The following is a 22,220-nucleotide window of genomic DNA, read 5'->3' as shown; positions in this document are numbered from 1 at the left end:
CACGTGCTTTTCTGAAGCAAATCAGAAAGAAATGCAGAAATATTCCACCCCAATTCACCTTAAAGCAGCAGCTCAAACTCACGTGCTTTTCTGAAGCAAATCAGAAAGAAATGCAGAAATATTCCTCCCCAATTCACCTTAAAGCAGCAGCTCAAACTCACGTGCTTTTCTGAAGCAAATCAGAAAGAAATGCAGAAATATTCCTCCCCAATTCACCTTAAAGCAGCAGCTCAAACTCACGTGCTTTTCTGAAGCAAATCAGAAAGAAATGCAGAAATATTCCACCCCAATCCACCTTAAAGCAGCAGCTCAAACTCACGTGCTTTTCTGAAGCAAATCAGAAAGAAATGCAGAAATATTCCACCCCAATTCACCTTAAAGCAGCTCAAACTCACGTGCTTTTCTGAAGCAAATCAAAAGAAATGCAGAAATATTCCACCCCAATTCACCTTAAAGCAGCAGCTCAAACTCACGTGCTTTTCTGAAGCCAACCAAACAGAGATGCACAAAGATTCCTGCCCCGATGCACCTTAAAGGACCAGCTCAAACTCACGTGCTTTTCTGAAGCAAATCAAAAAGAAATGCAGAAATATTCCTCCCCCAATTCACCTTAAAGCAGCAGCTCAAACTCACGTGCTTTTCTGAAGCAAATCAAAAAGAAATGCAGAAATATTCCTCCCCAATTCACCTTAAAGCAGCAGCTCAAACTCACGTGCTTTTCTGAAGCAAATCAGAAAGAAATGCAGAAATATTCCTCCCCAATTCACCTTAAAGCAGCAGCTCAAACTCACGTGCTTTTCTGAAGCAAATCAGAAAGAAATGCAGAAATATTCTCCCCAATTCACCTTAAAGCAGCAGCTCAAACTCACGTGCTTTTCTGAAGCAAATCAGAAAGAAATGCAGAAATATTCTCCCCAATTCACCTTAAAGCAGCAGCTCAAACTCACGTGCTTTTCTGAAGCAAATCAGAAAGAAATGCAGAAATATTCCACCCCAATCCACCTTAAAGCAGCAGCTCAAACTCACGTGCTTTTCTGAAGCAAATCAGAAAGAAATGCAGAAATATTCCTCCCCAATTCACCTTAAAGCAGCAGCTCAAACTCACGTGCTTTTCTGAAGCAAATCAGAAAGAAATGCAGAAATATTCCACCCCAATTCACCTTAAAGCAGCAGCTCAAACTCACGTGCTTTTCTGAAGCAAATCAGAAAGAAATGCAGAAATATTCCACCCCAATTCACCTTAAAGCAGCAGCTCAAACTCACGTGCTTTTCTGAAGCAAATCAGAAAGAAATGCAGAAATATTCCACCCCAATTCACCTTAAAGCAGCAGCTCAAACTCACGTGCTTTTCTGAAGCAAATCAGAAAGAAATGCAGAAATATTCCACCCCAATTCACCTTAAAGCAGCAGCTCAAACTCACGTGCTTTTCTGAAGCAAATCAGAAAGAAATGCAGAAATATTCCACCCCAATTCACCTTAAAGCAGCAGCTCAAACTCACGTGCTTTTCTGAAGCAAATCAGAAAGAAATGCAGAAATATTCCACCCCAATTCACCTTAAAGCAGCAGCTCAAACTCACGTGCTTTTCTGAAGCAAATCAGAAAGAAATGCAGAAATATTCCACCCCAATTCACCTTAAAGCAGCAGCTCAAACTCACGTGCTTTTCTGAAGCAAATCAGAAAGAAATGCAGAAATATTCCACCCCAATTCACCTTAAAGCAGCAGCTCAAACTCACGTGCTTTTCTGAAGCAAATCAGAAAGAAATGCAGAAATATTCCACCCCAATTCACCTTAAAGCAGCAGCTCAAACTCACGTGCTTTTCTGAAGCAAATCAGAAAGAAATGCAGAAATATTCCTCCCCAATTCACCTTAAAGCAGCTCAAACTCACGTGCTTTTCTGAAGCAAATCAGAAAGAAATGCAGAAATATTCCACCCCAATTCACCTTAAAGCAGCAGCTCAAACTCACGTGCTTTTCTGAAGCAAATCAGAAAGAAATGCAGAAATATTCCACCCCAATTCACCTTAAAGCAGCAGCTCAAACTCACGTGCTTTTCTGAAGCAAATCAGAAAGAAATGCAGAAATATTCCACCCCAATTCACCTTAAAGCAGCAGCTCAAACTCACGTGCTTTTCTGAAGCAAATCAGAAAGAAATGCAGAAATATTCCTCCCCCAATTCACCTTAAAGCAGCAGCTCAAACTCACGTGCTTTTCTGAAGCAAATCAGAAAGAAATGCAGAAATATTCCTCCCCAATTCACCTTAAAGCAGCAGCTCAAACTCACGTGCTTTTCTGAAGCAAATCAGAAAGAAATGCAGAAATATTCCACCCCAATTCACCTTAAAGCAGCAGCTCAAACTCACGTGCTTTTCTGAAGCAAACCAGAAAGAAATGCAGAAATATTCCTCCCCCAATTCACCTTAAAGCAGCAGCTCAAACTCACGTGCTTTTCTGAAGCAAATCAGAAAGAAATGCAGAAATATTCCACCCCAATCCACCTTAAAGCAGCAGCTCAAACTCACGTGCTTTTCTGAAGCAAATCAGAAGAAATGCAGAAATATTCCACCCCAATTCACCTTAAAGCAGCAGCTCAAACTCACGTGCTTTTCTGAAGCAAATCAGAAAGAAATGCAGAAATATTCACCCCAATTCACCTTAAAGCAGCAGCTCAAACTCACGTGCTTTTCTGAAGCAAATCAGAAAGAAATGCAGAAATATTCCACCCCAATTCACCTTAAAGCAGCAGCTCAAACTCACGTGCTTTTCTGAAGCAAATCAGAAAGAAATGCAGAAATATTCCACCCCAATTCACCTTAAAGCAGCAGCTCAAACTCACGTGCTTTTCTGAAGCAAATCAGAAAGAAATGCAGAAATATTCCACCCCAATTCCACCTTAAAGCAGCAGCTCAAACTCACGTGCTTTTCTGAAGCAAATCAGAAAGAAATGCAGAAATATTCCTCCCCAATTCACCTTAAAGCAGCAGCTCAAACTCACGTGCTTTTCTGAAGCAAATCAGAAAGAAATGCAGAAATATTCCACCCCAATCCACCTTAAAGCAGCAGCTCAAACTCACGTGCTTTTCTGAAGCAAATCAGAAAGAAATGCAGAAATATTCCACCCCAATTCACCTTAAAGCAGCAGCTCAAACTCACGTGCTTTTCTGAAGCAAATCAGAAAGAAATGCAGAAATATTCCACCCCAATTCCACCTTAAAGCAGCAGCTCAAACTCACGTGCTTTTCTGAAGCAAATCAGAAAGAAATGCAGAAATATTCCACCCCAATTCACCTTAAAGCAGCAGCTCAAACTCACGTGCTTTTCTGAAGCAAATCAGAAAGAAATGCAGAAATATTCCACCCCAATCCACCTTAAAGCAGCAGCTCAAACTCACGTGCTTTTCTGAAGCAAATCAGAAAGAAATGCAGAAATATTCCTCCCCAATTCACCTTAAAGCAGCAGCTCAAACTCACGTGCTTTTCTGAAGCAAATCAGAAAGAAATGCAGAAATATTCCACCCCAATTCACCTTAAAGCAGCAGCTCAAACTCACGTGCTTTTCTGAAGCAAATCAGAAAGAAATGCAGAAATATTCCACCCCAATCCACCTTAAAGCAGCAGCTCAAACTCACGTGCTTTTCTGAAGCAAATCAGAAAGAAATGCAGAAATATTCCACCCCAATTCACCTTAAAGCAGCAGCTCAAACTCACGTGCTTTTCTGAAGCAAATCAGAAAGAAATGCAGAAATATTCCACCCCAATTCACCTTAAAGCAGCAGCTCAAACTCACGTGCTTTTCTGAAGCAAATCAGAAAGAAATGCAGAAATATTCCACCCCAATTCCACCTTAAAGCAGCAGCTCAAACTCACGTGCTTTTCTGAAGCAAATCAGAAAGAAATGCAGAAATATTCCACCCCAATCCACCTTAAAGCAGCAGCTCAAACTCACGTGCTTTTCTGAAGCAAATCAGAAAGAAATGCAGAAATATTCCACCCCAATTCACCTTAAAGCAGCAGCTCAAACTCACGTGCTTTTCTGAAGCAAATCAGAAAGAAATGCAGAAATATTCCACCCCAATTCACCTTAAAGCAGCAGCTCAAACTCACGTGCTTTTCTGAAGCAAATCAGAAAGAAATGCAGAAATATTCCACCCCAATTCCACCTTAAAGCAGCAGCTCAAACTCACGTGCTTTTCTGAAGCAAATCAGAAAGAAATGCAGAAATATTCCACCCCAATCCACCTTAAAGCAGCAGCTCAAACTCACGTGCTTTTCTGAAGCAAATCAGAAAGAAATGCAGAAATATTCCACCCCAATTCACCTTAAAGCAGCAGCTCAAACTCACGTGCTTTTCTGAAGCAAATCAGAAAGAAATGCAGAAATATTCCACCCCAATTCCACCTTAAAGCAGCAGCTCAAACTCACGTGCTTTTCTGAAGCAAATCAGAAGAAATGCAGAAATATTCCACCCCAATTCACCTTAAAGCAGCAGCTCAAACTCACGTGCTTTTCTGAAGCAAATCAAAAGAAATGCAGAAATATTCCTCCCCAATTCCACCTTAAAGCAGCAGCTCAAACTCACGTGCTTTTCTGAAGCAAATCAGAAGAAATGCAGAAATATTCCACCCCAATTCACCTTAAAGCAGCAGCTCAAACTCACGTGCTTTTCTGAAGCAAATCAAAAGAAATGCAGAAATATTCCTCCCCAATTCACCTTAAAGCAGCAGCTCAAACTCACGTGCTTTTCTGAAGCAAATCAGAAAGAAATGCAGAAATATTCCACCCCAATTCACCTTAAAGCAGCAGCTCAAACTCACGTGCTTTTCTGAAGCAAATCAGAAAGAAATGCAGAAATTTTCCACCCCAATCCACCTTAAAGCAGCAGCTCAAACTCACGTGTTTTCTGAAGCAAATCAGAAAGAAATGCAGAAATATTCCACCCCAATTCACCTTAAAGCAGCAGCTCAAACTCACGTTTTTCTGAAGCAAATCAGAAAGAAATGCAGAAATATTCCACCCCAATTCCACCTTAAAGCAGCAGCTCAAACTCACGTGCTTTTCTGAAGCAAATCAGAAAGAAATGCAGAAATATTCCACCCCAATTCACCTTAAAGCAGCAGCTCAAACTCACGTGCTTTTCTGAAGCAAATCAGAAAGAAATGCAGAAATATTCCTCCCCAATTCACCTTAAAGCAGCAGCTCAAACTCACGTGCTTTTCTGAAGCAAATCAGAAAGAAATGCAGAAATATTCCTCCCCCAATTCACCTTAAAGCAGCAGCTCAAACTCACGTGCTTTTCTGAAGCAAATCAGAAAGAAATGCAGAAATATTCCTCCCCCAATTCACCTTAAAGCAGCAGCTCAAACTCACCTGCTTTTCTGAAGCAAATCAGAAAGAAATGCAGAAATATTCCACCCCAATTCACCTTAAAGCAGCAGCTCAAACTCACGTGCTTTTCTGAAGCAAATCAGAAAGAAATGCAGAAATATTCCTCCCCCAATTCACCTTAAAGCAGCAGCTCAAACTCACGTGCTTTTCTGAAGCAAATCAGAAAGAAATGCAGAAATATTCCTCCCCCAATTCACCTTAAAGCAGCAGCCCAAACTCACGTGCTTTTCTGAAGCAAATCAGAAAGAAATGCAGAAATATTCCTCCCCCAATTCACCTTAAAGCAGCAGCTCAAACTCACGTGCTTTCTGAAGCAAATCAGAAAGAAATGCAGAAATATTCCTCCCCAATTCACCTTAAAGCAGCAGCTCAAACTCACGTGCTTTTCTGAAGCAAATCAGAAAGAAATGCAGAAATATTCCACCCCAATTCACCTTAAAGCAGCAGCTCAAACTCACGTGCTTTTCTGAAGCAAATCAGAAAGAAATGCAGAAATATTCCACCCCAATCCACCTTAAAGCAGCAGCTCAAACTCACGTGCTTTTCTGAAGCAAATCAGAAAGAAATGCAGAAATATTCCACCCCAATTCACCTTAAAGCAGCAGCTCAAACTCACGTGCTTTTCTGAAGCAAATCAAAAGAAATGCAGAAATATTCCACCCCACTTCACCTTAAAGCAGCAGCTCAAACTCACGTGCTTTTCTGAAGCAAATCAGAAAGAAATGCAGAAATATTCTCCCCAATTCACCTTAAAGCAGCAGCTCAAACTCACGTGCTTTTCTGAAGCAAATCAGAAAGAAATGCAGAAATATTCCACCCCAATTCACCTTAAAGCAGCAGCTCAAACTCACGTGCTTTTCTGAAGCAAATCAGAAAGAAATGCAGAAATATTCCACCCCAATTCACCTTAAAGCAGCAGCTCAAACTCACGTGTTTTCTGAAGCAAATCAGAAAGAAATGCAGAAATATTCCTCCCCAATTCCACCTTAAAGCAGCAGCTCAAACTCACGTGCTTTTCTGAAGCAAATCAGAAAGAAATGCAGAAATATTCCTCCCCAATTCCACCTTAAAGCAGCAGCTCAAACTCACGTGCTTTTCTGAAGCAAATCAGAAGAAATGCAGAAATATTCCACCCCAATTCACCTTAAAGCAGCAGCTCAAACTCACGTGCTTTTCTGAAGCAAATCAGAAAGAAATGCAGAAATATTCCACCCCAATTACCTTAAAGCAGCAGCTCAAACTCACGTGCTTTTCTGAAGCAAATCAGAAAGAAATGCAGAAATATTCCTCCCCAATTCACCTTAAAGCAGCAGCTCAAACTCACGTGCTTTTCTGAAGCAAATCAGAAAGAAATGCAGAAATATTCCACCCCAATTCACCTTAAAGCAGCAGCTCAAACTCACGTGCTTTTCTGAAGCAAATCAGAAAGAAATGCAGAAATATTCCTCCCCCAATTCACCTTAAAGCAGCAGCTCAAACTCACGTGCTTTTCTGAAGCAAATCAGAAAGAAATGCAGAAATATTCCTCCCCCAATTCACCTTAAAGCAGCAGCTCAAACTCACGTGCTTTTCTGAAGCAAATCAGAAAGAAATGCAGAAATATTCCACCCCAATTCACCTTAAAGCAGCAGCTCAAACTCACGTGCTTTTCTGAAGCAAATCAGAAAGAAATGCAGAAATATTCCTCCCCCAATTCACCTTAAAGCAGCAGCTCAAACTCACGTGCTTTTCTGAAGCAAATCAGAAAGAAATGCAGAAATATTCCTCCCCCAATTCACCTTAAAGCAGCAGCTCAAACTCACGTGCTTTTCTGAAGCAAATCAGAAAGAAATGCAGAAATATTCCACCCCAATTCACCTTAAAGCAGCAGCTCAAACTCACGTGCTTTTCTGAAGCAAATCAAAAAGAAATGCAGAAATATTCCTCCCCCAATTCACCTTAAAGCAGCAGCTCAAACTCACGTGCTTTTCTGAAGCAAATCAGAAAGAAATGCAGAAATATTCCTCCCCAATTCACCTTAAAGCAGCAGCTCAAACTCACGTGCTTTTCTGAAGCAAATCAGAAAGAAATGCAGAAATATTCCACCCCAATTCACCTTAAAGCAGCAGCTCAAACTCACGTGCTTTTCTGAAGCAAATCAGAAAGAAATGCAGAAATATTCCACCCCAATTCACCTTAAAGCAGCAGCTCAAACTCACGTGCTTTTCTGAAGCAAATCAGAAAGAAATGCAGAAATATTCCACCCCAATTCACCTTAAAGCAGCAGCTCAAACTCACGTGCTTTTCTGAAGCAAATCAAAAAGAAATGCAGAAATATTCCTCCCCCAATTCACCTTAAAGCAGCAGCTCAAACTCACGTGCTTTTCTGAAGCAAATCAAAAAGAAATGCAGAAATATTCCTCCCCCAATTCACCTTAAAGCAGCAGCTCAAACTCACGTGCTTTTCTGAAGCAAATCAAAAAGAAATGCAGAAATATTCCTCCCCCAATTCACCTTAAAGCAGCAGCTCAAACTCACGTGCTTTTCTGAAGCAAATCAAAAAGAAAAAAAAAAAGAAAAAAGAAATCCTGGCTAGTAGATGTTACTAGTCTTCTTCTTGCGTTTAATTTAAAAACCATCTATGTTGGTGGCTATAAAGTACCTCAAGAAAATTAAATGTAAACTTTTTCTCCTCCAGAACAAGTTGAAATCTCTTCAGATGTGGTATTCCAAGCTTGATTTTTCTACTGCCAACTCTACATTATTTCAGTCACTTGAGCCTAAAAGTGTGAGTACACCATAAGTTAAAGGGTTAATATGATATAGTTGATGGATATTGCCTTTAAGAGTCTATCTGAGGAACTAAGGGTATGCAAAGGAAGAGTATTTGCCTGCATGCCAACTTCTACAAAGCTGCTTCTGTAACAAAAGAGTAATGCTGTTTAAGTAGGAAAGGTATTATGAAGTTCCCATGTCTGAAATGCATCTTGTCATAGCAGGCAACATATTTCTGCTTTTAACAAGGCAGCTAGAATTTAGAAAGAAATATGAGCACTCTAAATGTTAAAACTATAAGCCCTATTTATTTTAAATTGATTACAGGTGCCCAGCTTCAGTGGACTCCAGGTGATGAATAAAACCAAAAATTTAGTCTACCTATAACTCCTTACTCTCTCCTAATAAATTGCTGATTTGGGAATGTAGTAAATCACTTGGAATGATAGTTTGTAGCTAAAATTCATTTCTTTAGAGCTCTCTGTATATATCCTTCTTCCTCTTAGTTTGCCCACAACAACAGCCCTATGAGGTAAATCGGGCAGAGAAAGGGCCCAAAGTCACTCAGCTGGCTTTCATGTGTAAGCTGGAACTAGAACTCACTGTCTCCTGGTTTCTAGTTTGATACCTTAAGTGCTAGACCAAATTGTCTCTCATTCTTGCCAGTGGTCCAAGAATGAATCCTTTCCAATGCCCTGAAAGACTTCCATGTATGTACTGCTACTACTTGGTCACTTGTGCTCCTTCTTGCTATGTAGATCTCTGAAGGAATATTGACGCTAAACTTGGGCTTGGATGAAATCTATACTTTGACAACTCTAACAACTGGCCATAAAGGTTCTTCCTCAGAACCTCCTCCTTCTCAACCTTTTCCGTCCACTTACAAAGATGATTTCAATATCCGTAAGTCAACCTCAAGCTATTTTGAGGGAATTTCTTATTTGATGATCCTAGGCTACTAGTAATTTTTGTCAAGGATAGGGCCCCCATTGGCAGTATAAATTCTCTAGCATTCCCAGTAGTAGAGAAACAGAAACCTATAATGGTAAACATAGAAATCAATATAATGGGAAAATCTATTGACAATCTTAATCTAATCCCTTGTTTGGGCAGGGGCCCAAATTAAACCATCCATGATAGATAACTATTTAGCTCTGCTTAGTGATTATTGCTGCAAATGGGGCAGTCCAAGCATTTGTTCATTGAACTTCTTTCTGCAGCCTTTTAGTTTTGAAAGCATCTTAGTTGGTGTAAATCACAGAAAACATGAATACTGAGATCTGAAATTTGACTGTTCTAGGTGGTCTTTTTTTTAGCTTGATAACATTGAAGAGATGACCAGTTAAGACAGTAAAAATGAGTTTTGCAGTACATATGACGATAAACAATTATAATGTGGAGTTTTTTGGAACTTTTTGTATAATGTGAACACCTATGACTGTGAGGGATTGAAATAATAAAATTTATGTTCTTCAAATAGGCAACCCACCTTTCAGTGAAGCACCATACTTTGCTGATCAAACAGGAGTGTTTGAATATTTTATTAATGCTTCTGATCCAGGGGACCATGTCTTTACACTCCGACAAGTGGTGACTCAGAGACCTGTAACCTGGGTTATTGATTCAATGAACACAATCAGCATTATAGGCAACTATAAGTGGTATGTAGTGCATGTATTGTAGTGCATTTTCAATTTAGTCCAAAGTTTATCATGAAACGTGGGCATAGCAGTGAATTTACAGTTGCCGAGAATCTTTTGCTGATAACTTGCTTTATTGTGGTTATTCTTTATTTTAGTTTTATTTCATTCATTTTACATAGCTGCTTCCCATTTCACTTATGTGATTATGGCATCTCATCTCATCTCATCTCATCTCATCTCATGAGTTAAAACAGCAAAGACAAACTCACAGAAATAAAGTAAAATATTTACAAATAACTTTTTTTAACCAATCAAGGCCTGATCTTATGGCAAAGGCTTCAGGGACTTTCTAAGGGCCACTGAGGTTGTAGCCAACCTATTCTGTCACATCAGAAAAAGGTTTCCTGGGAGCCATCAGATGGAACTTCTTTGTAGATAAGACCCATAATATGCCATTTCTGTTGAATCCAAGGTGTTGTCATGTTTATGTAAACCTTGTGCTACATAATGCTTAATCTAAGATTGCCAGCTAGTGCCTTCTTCAGTGTAATGAGAAGCTGATAAGTAGAAGCCATTGCTAAAAGAAAGCTACATGCAACTACATGTTTACTGGACCCGTGTCCTTCCTGGTTAGTGCTGGCTGCTCAGGAAGTGACACGAGGCTGGCTCCAGGGAATTATAAATGCTTCTTTGGTGGAAGGGGTGGTGAGACCTCTTCTCAAGAAGCCTTCCCTGGACCCAACTATTTTGGGAAATTATCATCCAGTCTCCAACCTTCGCTTTGTGGCGAAGGTTGTAGGGAGTGTGGTTGCATGGCAGCTCCCCCGGCACCTGGAGGAAGCTGTCTATCTAGACCCGTTCCAGTCCGGCTTCCAACCCGGTTATAGCACGGAGACGGCTTTGGTCGTGTTGGTGGATGACCTCTGGAGGGCCAGGGACAGGGGTTGCTCCTCTGCCTTGGTCCTATTAGATCTCTCAGTGGCTTTTGATACCATCGACCATGGTATCCTGCTGCGCCGGTTGGAGGGATTGGGAGTGGGGGGCACCGTTTATCGGTGGTTCTCCTCCTATCTCTCTGACCGGTCGCAGACAGTGTTGACAGGGGGGCAGAGGTCGTCCTCGAGGCGCCTCACTTGTGGGGTGCCTCAGGGGTCGATTCTCTCGCCTACCCTGTTCAACATCTATATGAAGCCGCTGGGTGAGGTCATCAGTGGTTTCGGGGTGAGTTATCATCTGTACGCTGATGATACTCAGCTGTACTTTTCCACCCCGGACCACCCCAACGAAGCGGTCGAAGTGCTGTCCCGGTGCCTGGAAGCTGTACGGGTCTGGATGGGGAGAAACAGACTCAAGCTCAATCCCTCCAAGACGGAGTGGCTGTGGATGCTGGCATCCCGGTACAGTCAGCTGCATCCGCAGCTGACTGTTGGGGGCGAGTTAGTGGCCCCAAAGGAGGTGGGCGTCCTCCTGGATGGACGGCTGTCCTTTGATGAACATCTGACGGCCGTCTCCAGGAGGGCCTTTTACCAAGTTTGCTTGGTCCGCCAGTTGCGTCCCTTCCTTGACCGGGATGCCTTATGCACGGTCACTCACGCTCTGGTTACGTCTAGGTTGGATTATTGTAATGCTCTCTACATGGGGCTGCCCTTGAGGTGCACCCGGAGGCTACAGTTAGTCCAGAATGTGGCTGCGCGAGTAGTAACGGGAGCCGCTCGTAGCTCCCACGTGACACCACTGCTCCGTAGTCTGCACTGGCTTCCTGTGGTTTTTCGGGTGCGCTTCAAGATTTTGGTTACCATCTTTAAAGCGCTCCATGGCTTAGGACCCGGGTACTTACGAGACCGCCTGCTGTTACCCTTTGCCTCCCACCAACCCGTACGCTCTCACAGAGAGGGTCTTCTCAGGGTGCCGTCCGCCAAACAGTGTCGGCTGGCGGCCCCCAGGAGTAGGGCCTTCTCTGTGGGGGCAGTGACGCTCTGGAACGAACTTCCCCCTGGCCTGCGTCAAGTGCCTGATCTTCGGACCTTCCGTCGTGAGCTTAAAACATATTTATTCATTCAAGCGGGACTGGCATAATAGCGTTGAATTTTAATTGGGTTTCTTAACATTTCTTAATATTTTAAAATTTAAAATTTAAATTTTTAATTATCAGCCTTTATAATTTGCTTTGTTTTAAATGTTGTTTTAATTGTATATATTCTGTTTTATTTTGGCTGTACACTGCCCTGAGTCCTTCGGGAGAAGGGCGGTATAAAAAATTTAATAAAATAAAAAATAAAAATAAAAAAATAAAAACTGAACGTATTTCCTATGACAAAAATTATCCTAGGTACCGGTAGTATTCTTGAAAGTTGGCTTGTTACAAGGATTTGTCTTATATTTCAAAGTATGAATTATTTGATCTCTTGTATTCTGGAAGGAAAATTGCTTTTAAATAAACATACTTATTTTAAGACACTATGGTGCCCTTCAATTTTAAAAATAAATCTACAGAATGGTTTACAAATAAATGATAAAGAACATTCTGATAACTGCTTATTGTCTTCCCTATTGCAGTATTCTTTCCCTTGATCTCATCTTTGATATTGTTTCTTCCTTAATTATATCAAACTAGAAAAGAAAAAGCACCTGGGAATAAAATGGAAGGCCATATACTGTAGCTACAAGCATGGTAGCCAGAGAAATGGAACATTGCATAATATTGTTGATTATCCTTTTACATTCAGTTCTCCTAAAGAGACTGATAGTTGCATCTCTGTTGCTCTTAGAGGTATTTCCAGAGGTATTTTTAAGTACAGTATTTCTGTAATTGTATAATATATGTAATATATCACTTTCAATATAACAGTTTCAATATGGTGGCTCAACAGACTAATGCAGTCTGTTATTAACACAGCTGCTTGCAATTACTGCAAGTTCAAGTCCCACCAGGCCCAAGGTTGACTCAGCCTTCCATCCTTTATAAGGTAGGTAAAATGAGGACCCTTATTGCCCAATGGGGGCAATAAGTTGACTTTGTATATAATATAAAAATGGACGAGACTATTGCTTAACACAATGTAAGCCGCCCTGAGTCTTCGGAGAAGGCGGTATAAAATTTAATAAAATAAAAAATAAAAAATAAAAACTGAACGTATTTCCTATGACAAAAATTATCCTAGGTACCGGTAGTATTCTTGAAAGTTGGCTTGTTACAAGGATTTGTCTTATATTTCAAAGTATGAATTATTTGATCTCTTGTATTCTGGAAGGAAAATTGCTTTTAAATAAACATACTTATTTTAAGACACTATGGTGCCCTTCAATTTTAAAAATAAATCTACAGAATGGTTTACAAATAAATGATAAAGAACATTCTGATAACTGCTTATTGTCTTCCCTATTGCAGTATTCTTTCCCTTGATCTCATCTTTGATATTGTTTCTTCCTTAATTATATCAAACTAGAAAAGAAAAAGCACCTGGGAATAAAATGGAAGGCCATATACTGTAGCTACAAGCATGGTAGCCAGAGAAATGGAACATTGCATAATATTGTTGATTATCCTTTTACATTCAGTTCTCCTAAAGAGACTGATAGTTGCATCTCTGTTGCTCTTAGAGGTATTTCCAGAGGTATTTTTAATACAGTATTTCTGTAATTGTATAATATATGTAATATATCACTTTCAATATAACAGTTTCATTATGGTGGCTCAACAGACTAATGCAGTCTGTTATTAACATAGCTGCTTGCAATTACTGCAAGTTCAAGTCCCACCAGGCCCAAGGTTGACTCAGCCTTCCATCCTTTATAAGGTAGGTAAAATGAGGACCCTTATTGCCCAATGGGGGCAATAAGTTGACTTTGTATATAATATAAACATGGATGAGACTATTGCTTAACACAATGTAAGCCGCCCTGAGTCTTCGAATAAATTTGAATAAATAAATATAAATTCAAATAAAAAAAAAATAAAAAAAAATAGTCCTAGATAATATTAAATGCGTCCCAAATTAAACTTTAAAAACTCTTAAAGTATTGTGAGGTGTTGGCTTTGTTGGAAACAAAATTTTTAAAATCTTATAAGGTATCAGGCAGTTTTGAAGGTAGATTTTGTCTGGCTTCTACAAAATCTTATTTACAGTCTGCGGGGCTTACTTCATCTTTGCTAAAAATAATCTAAGATGAAGCAGTTCCCATTTGGGAAGTCTTATATGGAATAACCTTTAGCCCTAAATAAAGCATTATTATATTTAGAATATTACTTTAGATCAGGGGTGTTAAATTCATGTTGTCACGGCGGCGTTACATGATGTATCAGGACTTTTTCCCTTTCTGCGAAACTGGGCGTGGCTGTGGCCAGTGTGACGCATCCAGCTCATGGGCCGGGAGTTTGACAGCCCTGCTTTAGATGTTTAGGGGAGAAGCAGGAAGAAAATATCACTCCCCTGACATATTATAATTATGAACTGGATCACCCTTCTGTTGTTACAAATTCTGATTTCAAAATAAGCAAGAGAAAAGATTATTCAAACATTAAGACAATTAGTATCCATTCCTAAAAGAAAAGAAAATCAGTCCAAAATTTAACCATCTTCCATTTATTCTTGCAGGGTAAATTTCATAATAACCTGTGATATTTATATAGAATCAAGTAGAGGAGGAGCATTCATTGCAGGAAGAATTAACAAAGGTGGCATATATGTTCCATCTGCCAAAGGAATTTTCTTCTGGGTTTTTCCTGATGGCACGTATCGAGTCACAAGAGATCTCGGTGAGTTCTTACTTTTTAACTTTTGCAGCATGATGGAGGAGAGTGTTGGATAGGTGAATTGCCCTCTATTCTCAGAGGCTTGATAACTGCCCTGCAAATCTTTTATGTTACCTATTTCAGAATCTTACGCAACCTAGTGTTTCCAGATGTTAGGAAGGGTAAAGTTGTACATACTGCTGTGTAAAAGGAAAATGTTGTGGTTGTAATGTTACCTTCTACTGTTCTAAAGAGTCGGAAGTTGGTGTCTTCTTTTTTCCCCTTCCCGTTCCTTCTTTTCCCCTCCTTCTTTTTTTTACTTTTTCATGTTTTTTTTCTTTGTATTTTATACTCAGATAAACTAACAAAAAGTTAGATCATAAAAAAAAGGGTAGAAGTTTGAACATTTTTTTTTCAGTGTTGGAAACTGAAAATACACTCAAAATGTGATGTATATCACATACATTACAACACCAAATAAATTACAATATTGAAAACTATCTTTCATCCTTAGCTTCTTTTTAAATTTATTGCTGTATTTGAATATAATATACTAATTATATTGTATTCTTGTACGCTTTTAGTTTTATTTAATTTTGTTCAAATTTAGAGTTTGTGTGGCACATAATTCCAGTTCACTTTCTAAACAGAGAAAGCATTTTAAAATGTTATTCTTTTGTAGGTGGCGTTGATATCTTGATGAAAGGGTTATCTGGTGTGCGAGCAAACAGATGGCATACACTCACTCTGATTCTCAAGGTAAGCATTGAAGTGCGATCCAAATACTGGTAAGCTGATTAACTCCTAAAGAGGAATAAAGGCCTGCTATCTCATTAAGCCACAGGTATTAAAATTCAACTACCTGACAAGCTGCAATTCAGTAGTATCATGCTGAGAGAGTTCCTTTGTTCAAGAATAGCCTTTTAGAGATTAATACAAGAAATCCCAGCAGGTTAAAACTTGTCTATCCACATATTTTCGGAGAATTGCCCTTCCTGAAGTCAGATTTTAATATATAAGGCATTCCTTGGGATGCATTGTAGTTACGAATTTTCCTATTACTTCTAAAATCTGGACTGTACAATATAAGGCTACTTTTTGGACACGTGTATGTTTGTGTGTGTATGATATTCTGAGTTGTTCCTCTGAATGAAGTGAATAGAGGAAATAACACATGGATATCCTCCACTTAATTTAGCTTGTTGTTCCTGTGACATTGAAATGATACCCTGTTTCCTCTAAAATAAGACATCCCCTGATAATAAGCCCAGTCGGACTTTTGACCTCATGTATTAAAATAAGCCTCCCCCCCCAGCAAAAAAAATGCCCTCCCTGAAAATATTTAACCTCATCCGCAGCCAGTCCCCGCCATTTCCTCTGGTTTCCTCCACACTCCCTAAAATAATAAGACCTCCCCGAAAATAAGGCCAAGAGCTTATTTCGGGGTTCAAAAAAATATAAGACAGGATCTTATTTTTGGGAAAACACAGTAGGAATTAATTTACCTGGAAATAACTCTGACATAGCAATTTCCCCTAACTGTCAGCTTCCCACTCCCCAGTTGTAATATTCTAACTTCCAGAGGTCTCAGAAAGTGTCAGGCTGGCTGGGGGTGTGCATAAGAGCACAAATGTGCCTAACGTTCCTGTCCTATTGTTCCCTTTCATTATATCAAATTAACATAGTTATTGCATACTTTTGCTTATATATGTATTTTTCTTTTATGATGTGTTGTTGTTTTATGTCGATGTTTGGGTATATTGTTGTGACAAAATGAAATAAATAAAAACAACAACAACTCCATATCTCTGTAGAGTATCCAGATTATGGATAAAAATGCATGGTGCAAATAAAGGTCAGTGGGAGGGGTGACTTTTGGTTGTAAAATGTGGCCATGATTTGTTTTCTGGTTTCAATCCAGTGTGCATATTTTATGAATTTATTTTCAGTGGAGAGTTTGCAATGCAGATCTCCCTAAAAATGGAAGATCTAGCATTTGCCTTGTAGGCAAATGTTTTCCAAATAGTTTGGAAAGATTTATTTTTTTGCCTTATGATGTGCTTCATCATTATACTGAAAACAGTATTGACTCCTGAATACAAATTTGTACTTTTCCTTTCTTTTTGACAGGGATCCAATATCTCTGGCATGTTGAATGGCTATCCTCTGTGGGAAAACATCACTACACACAGTCCAGAGAATGGCTGGGCAGCTATTGGGACTCATTCTTTTGAACTGACACAATTTGATAATTTTCATGTTGAGGCCAGCTGAGGTTTCCATTCATACATTATCAATTCTGAGTGTGTCCAGTCAAACCTTAATTTAATAGTTAATTATGCTATTGGAGATTTTTGATTGTTTCCTGTTAATATTAATATACATTCAATGTTCTTCTTTTGCTTCTTAAAATCAGATCTTTCTTAAAACATTTTTGTGCAAGCTATAAATGGAAATGTGACACAGGCATATCTCTTTAACTGATAGAAATTAAGCTGTTACAATTAGAATTTCTGCTTTCAGTGTTTCTGGGTGGCGTGAAGTCCATTTTGTGTGTGTGTAAAATTCACCTTGCAATCAGATGGAATGCCTTATATTTGTTATGAAGCATGGAATGATGGAATAAGCATTTCAGTGGATTTATGTGTCTTCTTCTAGGACATGAGATTTTACTCCTAGTTTTCTAATGTCTTAATACACTTATCTAATTATAATGGAGAAAAAAATAGCCAGTTTATGACTGGCTGGCTTATTTGTGAAATGCCTTCTTTTAAACTACCTCTCATTGATAACAGTATAGCAAATGTATTGAAAATGCCTATTATTAATCTTAGGTTGGTAACCCAATAACCCAGATAGCATTATAGTTTTCTCCTTTGTGTTTGACTAGATACATTGAAGGAGAAAAAAGTGTAGAGATGGTCCTTAGTGAAGTTCAAAATTATGATGGACCTCCCCAGAGCTACTTATGACTTCTTCTTGCAGTTCTGATGGCTCCACCACTTCCAAAATGTGTCACATAATCACATTTTGGGATCTTAACAACTGGCTTGGATTTATGGCTGTTTTCAGCATTTGGTGGTCACATGACCATGATTTTTGGTATCTTTTGCTGGTTTCTGGCTTTTACTTATGGTTTCTGGCAAAAAAACATCCATTGGTGAAAGCAGATTTGCTTAATAACTGTGACATTTATTTAATAACTGACACAAAGAAGAATGTAAAATTGGGCACTGTCACATGGTCATCTGAATAACAACTGCTACAACTTATCACCATAATTCCAGGCTCATTTATGTTGTAAATCAAGGACTATCTGTAGGTGATGGAAATTCACGAGACTTGTTTTACCTCATGTCTGCAGGCCAGTATACATATGAAGGTGCTATTGCACGAGGACGTTACGAGCAGTAAAATTGTGAAAGTTATAACCCAAACAGTTGCAAAAACATCAGTATCTGTGGGTGATGTACATATCAAGGCCCTAGCTTTCATTAATAAGAAGGCATGCATAAAAACAATATTTCACATATGTTAGCTTGCAAATGCCAATGTTCCTTTATGCTTTTTGGTAAAATTTAATATTGAAGGGTAAAATAATTTGCTTATTTATTGATCTTTTATTAGTTAACTAGTTTCAGTTTATTTTATTACTTAGTATTTTGAAATATACAGGATAGGTGCCAAATACAAAATAGTGGAGAATAAAACTAATACAAACTGGAAATTTATAGGGCAGAGCAAATAGCTCTCTATGAGAATGTACTACGTTATCCTGAATATATAATTGCAAAGGCATACTGAATAATTATAGTTGAAAAAAATATGAACCCAGAATTCTAAAACTGTTCAACAGAAGTCTATAAGGTTCTGATCAGCATCGATCAGTTGATGTTCATATGTTGACAAATGAAACAAGAGATGAATAGTCTATACAAGACAAATTATGCCGGAAAGGGTTGTGGTTGTACATTTGTTTTCTTTGTTACTATTGATAATCAGAAATATTTGCAGTGCTGTAGCAAATTATACAGATTATACACCTGAATCTTGTTTTACATTTTCTCACCTTTTATCTACCATTGAAGAAACCCTAATATGTTCCTGTTTCTGCTAGTGTTATGGATTGTTGGCTTTATAGAAAGAATAGGTAACTGTCTCCCTTTATAAAAAAAAATAGTTCAATTTTGTGTCTCTTTTCATTTTATTCTAGGCAATGTCATGACATTCAGTACAAACTAACTGGATATGCTACTTTGAAAGTTGATTCTGATAAAATTGTGTTTATACTCTAGATAGCACTACAAAATATCTTTATTAAGTGACACACAGATATCTGTCTCTTCTAGTTCAAAGAGACTTCTGAGACAAGATATTACAGTTGATAATGTATTGATTTACAGAACAGAATTATGACTGTTTGTCTGTTCCAGACATGATTAAACCACAAGCCCCCAATTAAACATATTTCTTTCTATCTAGACCAAAACAATTGTTTCCTAGCCAGGATATTGAATTAAATTTCCAACTTCAACAGCTTAGCTTGTTTGTAAGTTTTTGATTACCTGTTAGGCAAAGATAAAAGTAGTTCCTGGTATGAGTGAAATACTTGTATATGGCTTAGCTTAACACAAAAGATGATCAGATTGGCCAATGGTAAATATACTTACATGCAGTTAATAAAGTAATAATAGTATATATGCTTTTGGATATTGTTTTATTAGTTGGGTATTGTTTGGTATCAAAAGTAAACACATATATAAAAGGAAAAATTTCTTGGAGTTAAAGATTAAAAAAAAGTAACTTTCCTCATTAAAGACTATTGGCTTAGCAACTAAATAAATTTGGCCAGGTGTTCAAAACTGGAGGTTGAAATGATGTCTATTTTCTTTTCCTTTGTAGTGTGGGAATATAAAGGATGGACCACACAAGATTTGTTTTTGTTTGTTGCCATTCCCGCCCCCCCCCCCAAATAGACTTGAAAGTTGCAGATGAAGTAACTCATACCATCAGAGCAGACAGGGTCAACATGTTTGGCTTTTTTGTTTCGTTCTGCATGATAAAACAAAGAGCAAAATGGGTTTCTTAAATTTTTTTCCTTTAGTACACCCCCCCTCGACAAATACTGAGGATGGATTTAAGATTGAAATGTTTGCCTTAAAGTTAATGAATACTATGAGACTGCAAATTTAAGGTTTCCATTTTGCTTTCTGAGGATTGCAGATAAATGACTATAAGGACACATGATATCCTTTGCATATAATTATCTCCCCCCAACCACTTCATTCTGGGAACTTATGCATTCCAACCAGTCTGAACACTAGTTGGAAAAGACTAATTCAGGGATAAGCATGCCTACCTGCCTTTATTAGAAAAGCTTTAATATTTTTATGTACTACGTTAATGGTTCTGGTTTTGCATCGTGCACTAAAATTGTGTAAAATCAATTCTTGTTAATTTATGGAATTACAGATGTTTGTCATAAAATTGGCTTGTTTAATTAAGAAACTGCTTTGATGTTTCAACAATAGTCTGATGTATGTGGTTGATTATTGTAATTCCTAATATTTCAAACGAAGAATAAATGTCATTTAAATCTTTGATTTGTTTTTGTTTTTGCGTGTGTGCATGTGTTCAAGTCCATTCTCAGCCATGAAAGTTGTTTGGGTTAGTCATATTCTCTGAGTTTAACCTATAGAGTTCTTGTTGAGAAAAATTGGAGGGCAGAATGCTGTGTATGCCTTTCTGAAGTCCTGGAGGAAACGTGGGATATACTATGAAACTAGTCAAAATAACTACAGATTAAATTTTCAGAGGTCACCATACTACATAGTTCAGAACATGGTTCAAAAATAAAAGTGGGAAAGAAATTTCAGTGGTAGAAAAATCTATTTTACAAACAGAAGGTTCAAAGATAAATCTATGGTAGATGAAATGAACACAGTCTGAAACTTATGCCTGTCAATAGCTGATTTGTTACACATTATTGGTTTGGTTTGTCTTAATAGGATATATGAACAATCAACTGTGGTTTAGAGAAGGGCTTAGTGCAGTGTGCAACATTAGAGTATTGACAATATTGGGCTAATATTTTAGATTAATATTGGACTACTATTTTAAACTAAACATTTCCTGAGATTTCTGTAACCTAAAGAGAAGAGGAGGAATTGGGAACAATTGGGATCATTAGCAAAATGATCCCAATGATATCTTGATTTAATCAAGATATTCTCAGGGTTTAAGGTAAATCAGAAAAAGACAAAAGTGATAATAAAAAATATGGCCAGACAACAGAAAGAAAAACTAGAGGAAGTAACAGGATTTGAAATTGTAAAGAAGGTTAAGTACTTAGGGGTTTATATTACGTCGTCAAATGTGAAATTGTATAACTATGAGGTTTTATGGCAAAAAGTTCAGAAGGAGTTGATTGTTTGGAAAAAATTGCAATTATCTTTGCTGGGGAGAATTGCTGCTATTAAAATGAATGTTTTACCTAGATTTTTATTCCTCTTTCAGATGATACCAATAATTAAGAAAGATAAGAATCTTGAGGAATGGCAGAAGGGAATTAACAAATTTATATGGGAAGGTAAAAAAGCTAGGGTTAAAATGAAAATAATTCAAGATTCTCGGGAAAGGGGAGGTTTAAAAATGCCTAATTTTAAATTATATTATGAAGCAGCTGCTCTCTCTGCAATAAGTGATTGGTTTAATTTAACAGAGGACAGAATTTTGAATATAGAAGGTTATGATTTGCTATATGGATGGCATGCATATTTAATTTATGACAAAAAGTGGATAAGGCCTTTAAAAATTATGTGCTAAGAAATGCCCTTCTGCGTGTTTGGAAAAAATACTCTTATAAACTAAATTATAAGGTTCCTATATGGGCAAGTCCTAGACATACAGTAGAAAATATAAACATAGAACAGAATCAGGAAATGATTACATATAAAGATCTTTTGTATACTGAAAGAGGTAATTTGCAGTTAAAATCTCTGCAAGTATTAAGAGAGGAAGGGAAAAATTATACTTGGTTTCAATATGAGCAACTACGTGCTAGATGGAAGGAGATCAGAAAATTGGTATAGAGCAGAACGAGGGAAATTTGGTAAAGCAAATTAGAAATCAGTCTCAGGAGCATATAAAGAGATTGTATAATGTGTTACTTGAAATAGATTCTGAAAGGGACTTGGTAAAGGACTGTATGATAAAGTGGGCCAATATTATTGGAAACGTGGGAAAAAATTTGGGTTAGAAATGTTAAATTCACGCAGGCACAGAATCTGAGGGAAAATTTTTATAAAATGTTTTATAGATGGCATCTAGACCCTCAAAAATTATCGTGTATGTATCCAGAAATGCAAGCAAAATGTTGGAGATGTAATTGTGATGACGCTACATATTTTCACATTTGGTGGACTTGTAAGGACATAAAGGCCTTTTGGATAAAAATTTGGTGGATTTTACAAAATGTTTTGAAAAAGAAGATAAAGTTCCTGCCGCAATTTTTCTTGTTGGGAATTATTACGGATTGTACAGTAATTGAGACTAAATTGATTTTAAATCTAATAACTGCAGCAAGATTACTAATAGGACAATATTGGAAGAAAAAAGAAGTACCAACAATAGAAGAATGGATATTGAAAGTTGCCAATTTGGCTGAGATGGCGAAGATATCAGCCTTTTTGAAAGACAATACG

At 37.9% G+C, this 22,220-nt stretch overlaps 1 protein-coding gene across 3 annotated transcripts in view; it reads left to right on the top strand.

Annotated features, from left to right (window-relative positions):
• Positions 1 to 20,112, top strand: part of GALC (galactosylceramidase) — a 67,698-nt gene extending 47,586 nt beyond the window's left edge. For all 3 annotated transcript variants that reach the window (XM_058162496.1, XM_058162495.1, XM_058162497.1), the window contains 6 exons: positions 8,066 to 8,155; positions 8,901 to 9,045; positions 9,623 to 9,803; positions 14,381 to 14,541; positions 15,200 to 15,276; positions 16,648 to 20,112. In XM_058162496.1, coding sequence (XP_058018479.1) covers positions 8,066 to 8,155; positions 8,901 to 9,045; positions 9,623 to 9,803; positions 14,381 to 14,541; positions 15,200 to 15,276; positions 16,648 to 16,791 — 798 coding nt within the window. In that variant the 3' untranslated portion in view covers positions 16,792 to 20,112. The remainder of the gene's footprint in view (positions 1 to 8,065; positions 8,156 to 8,900; positions 9,046 to 9,622; positions 9,804 to 14,380; positions 14,542 to 15,199; positions 15,277 to 16,647) is intronic.
• Positions 20,113 to 22,220: the final 2,108 nt, after the last annotated feature.

The sequence above is a fragment of the Ahaetulla prasina genome, chromosome 1 (assembly GCF_028640845.1).
Source record: "Ahaetulla prasina isolate Xishuangbanna chromosome 1, ASM2864084v1, whole genome shotgun sequence".
Taxonomy (NCBI): Eukaryota; Metazoa; Chordata; class Lepidosauria; order Squamata; family Colubridae; genus Ahaetulla; species Ahaetulla prasina.
This window is presented reverse-complemented; position numbering and strand designations above follow the sequence as displayed.